At 70.1% G+C, this 2,806-nt stretch overlaps 1 protein-coding gene across 1 annotated transcript; it reads left to right on the forward strand.

The window, feature by feature from the left end:
• Positions 1-60: 60 nt before the first annotated feature.
• H696_03723 (hypothetical protein) lies at positions 61-1,807 on the forward strand (the record flags this gene model as incomplete). The annotated part of the gene is made up of 2 exons (XM_009497579.1): positions 61-90; positions 116-1,807. 2 exons carry the CDS (start codon positions 61-63, stop codon positions 1,805-1,807), a joined length of 1,722 nt encoding a protein of 573 aa, XP_009495854.1.
• Positions 1,808-2,806: the final 999 nt, after the last annotated feature.

The raw sequence follows: 2,806 nt of genomic DNA on the forward strand, positions 1-2,806 counted from the left end.
CCTTTGCGAAGAGACTCATCCAATCTTTGTCTTCCCCCCCCCCCCCCCGGCGGGGCAGGCATGGCCCCCGGGTCGCTTCGGGCTCCGGGAGTCCTTCTCCCAACCGGACCTTCAGGATGCCGGGGCGCCGGACACCTTGAGCTCTGGCTCGGCCATCCGGCCGCCGACCCTGGCCCATGCTCGTGCTGACCAGCCCGACTGCTTGGCGGCCTTCCTGACGCTACTGGCTCCGGAGGGCGATCATTCGAACCGGGCCCGGCCGATTGTGGCCCAATTGCCGAAAACCCGGTCCGGGATGCCCCGGCGTGCGCCCTCCTCCGGGAGTCTGGCCGGGCCGGTGGATTTGGCCCCCGGCTCGCCGGGCGAGGCCCTCACTGCGTCCATGTTGTCCACCTCGCCGGCGGGCGGTGGCAGCTCCACCGGGCCGGCGCCCATGTCGCCCGGCGGCATCATTGCCGATGGTCCCGGCGGAGGCGTCGAGCCCTCCTCCGGGTCCAGCGCTCCGGTGCAACAGCTGAACGCCCTGCCGCCGCTGCCCCTGGGGCTGGTGCGCCATGTGCTGGATTCGGCCCTGTCCATTGATGAGCGCCTGATTGGCCTGCTGCTGTCCCCGCACTCGGCTCGCCTGCTGGAGGGCGAGCGCTTGGCCCGCCTGCTGGATGTCGGCGGCCCGCTGGCCGGCCAGCCCCCGGGACCGGCCCCCACCCGGCCTCTGTCCATCCTGCTCTTTGAGGATCTCCTCGCGAGCCAGCTTTCCTCCAGTGGCTCCGGCCGATCGGCCTCCAGCGTGTCGCTCACCGCCACGATGGGCCTCTCCTCGCCGGCCCCGCGCCTGGGTTCCGGGGGGGGATCCGGCTCGACGGGCTCGCTCAAGCAATTGCCCGCCCTGAGCAGCTCCAGCAGCAGTGGGTTCCTGGTGAACTCCAGCAGTGGGACCCTGCGCCGACAGGCCGGCGGTGCCCCGACCTCCGGCCTGACCCTCTATGCGCTGGCGGTGGACATGCTGGCCGCCGGGCCGGGCAGCATGGCCGGCGCGACACCGGGCGGGCCTGACCCGGCGGCAAGCCCCGTGCTTGAGGCCTATCGCGGGCTGCTGCTGGGCGAGCACTCCAGCGAGAATGTGGACTTCTGGCTGGCGGTCATTGCCTTCGACCTGGACCCCACCCTGGAGAAGATGAGTCGGATCTGCTCGCACTTCATCCTGCCGGCCGCCAGCCAGGAGGTCAACCTGTCGCTGCCCTGCCGCCGGGCCACCCTGGACATGTGCCTGCTGGCGACGGACATCGCCCGGTCGGAGTACTATTTCCGCCTGGTTGGCGGGGCCAATGGCGGGTCGCAGGACTGGGGCATCACCTCGCGCGAGGATGCTGCTCACTATTCCCAGGCTCTGGCCCGCATGGTGGCCGAGGCGGAATCCGCCTCCAGTCGCGAGGTGTCGCCCCACTTGCCGGCTGTGGGTGAGGCCGCCGGACCGCTGGCAGCCCCGGCCACCGAGTCCGGGGGCTTCATGCGTGTTCGCTCGCGCAGCCGCAGTGCCAGCAGCTCCTCGGCCGATGGGGCCCCCGGCGCCGCGGCATTGGCCGAAGCGGCGGCCTCCCGGCGGACCTTCGCCTGGCGCCCCGAGGGCATGACCGACCAGTCTCCCTATTGGCGCTTGGTTTTGAGCGATGTCCCTGCCTCCATGCCCATGCCGCGTGGGCTCTTCTCCGATGCCCAGTCGGAAACCCTGCGACTGATGGTTGGCGACAGCTTCCCCCGGTTCCTGAATGCACTGGCCGGATCGCGGCACAATCGCCGCTCGGGCTAGTGCCGGAGAGGCCATCGCGGGAGTGTTTGCCCTCCCGGCTCCCCCTGCTCTCAGACGTGTGTGTGTGTGTGTGTGTGTTGACACGTGCTTGGCCATCTGCTCCTGCCCTGTCTGGTGATCCGGGCCGGCCGGCTCTTGTCTCTGCTCTCCCTCTTGCCTTTCGCCTGTCTTCGTGCCCCTCCCTCGCCCCCGCCTCCTCCCCCCGGCCTGTGTGGCGGCCAGAGTCCGCCCGGAAAAGGGTGACCGGCGGGGCGGACCCATTGGGCGTGCCGTGTGGGCACACGGACAACTGCACTTGTGTCCTTCTGTCTTTTCTTCTTCCTCTTTTCATCCTGGACTCCCGGTTTCCCCGTTGTTTCCCTTCTCGCCGCCCCTCCTGGTGTCACGCCGGTGTGCAGGAGAGGCGTGTGGCACCCCCGGCCACCGACGGGGGGGGGCAGCAGTTCCCCCCTCCCCCCGCGCGGTGGGCTGTGTCCACTCGAAGGTGACACACATGTCCATGCCTTGTGTTCTCCCTCTCCCTCCCTCTCTCGCTCCCTCTCTCTCTCTCTCTCTCTCTCTCTCCCTCTCGTTGTGTCTCTTTCCTCCTCGCAAGTCCTGATCGGACCAATGCACACATACTTGCCTTTGATGCCAGTTCCTTCCTCGGTCACTGCGTGTGGGTGTGTGACCGAGAGAGAGAGATCGACCGAAGGCAGGATCGAGGATGAGCGGCGGCGGTCCGCCTGGGTGCGGAGCCCACGCCCGATGGGCGGCGAGGACCCATCGCCCGCACCACAGTAAGGGGTCGAGCGGGGCCCTGACCGCGAACTCGCAAATGCCAGTCAGATTCCGGTCCCCATTCGGGGGCCGGGGGGGGGGGGGGGGGGGGGGGGGGGGGGGGGGGCGGGCGGGCCACGCTTGGCGGGGGCCCGGACCCGGGCCCGGGAGAGCGGGACGGGCGGGGTGGGGGGGGAAGGGGGCGCCGGCCCGCGGTCCAGGACGCGCCGTCAGCAACGG

This window comes from Fonticula alba (assembly GCF_000388065.1).
Source record: "Fonticula alba strain ATCC 38817 unplaced genomic scaffold supercont2.6, whole genome shotgun sequence".
Classification (NCBI taxonomy): Eukaryota; order Rotosphaerida; family Fonticulaceae; genus Fonticula; species Fonticula alba.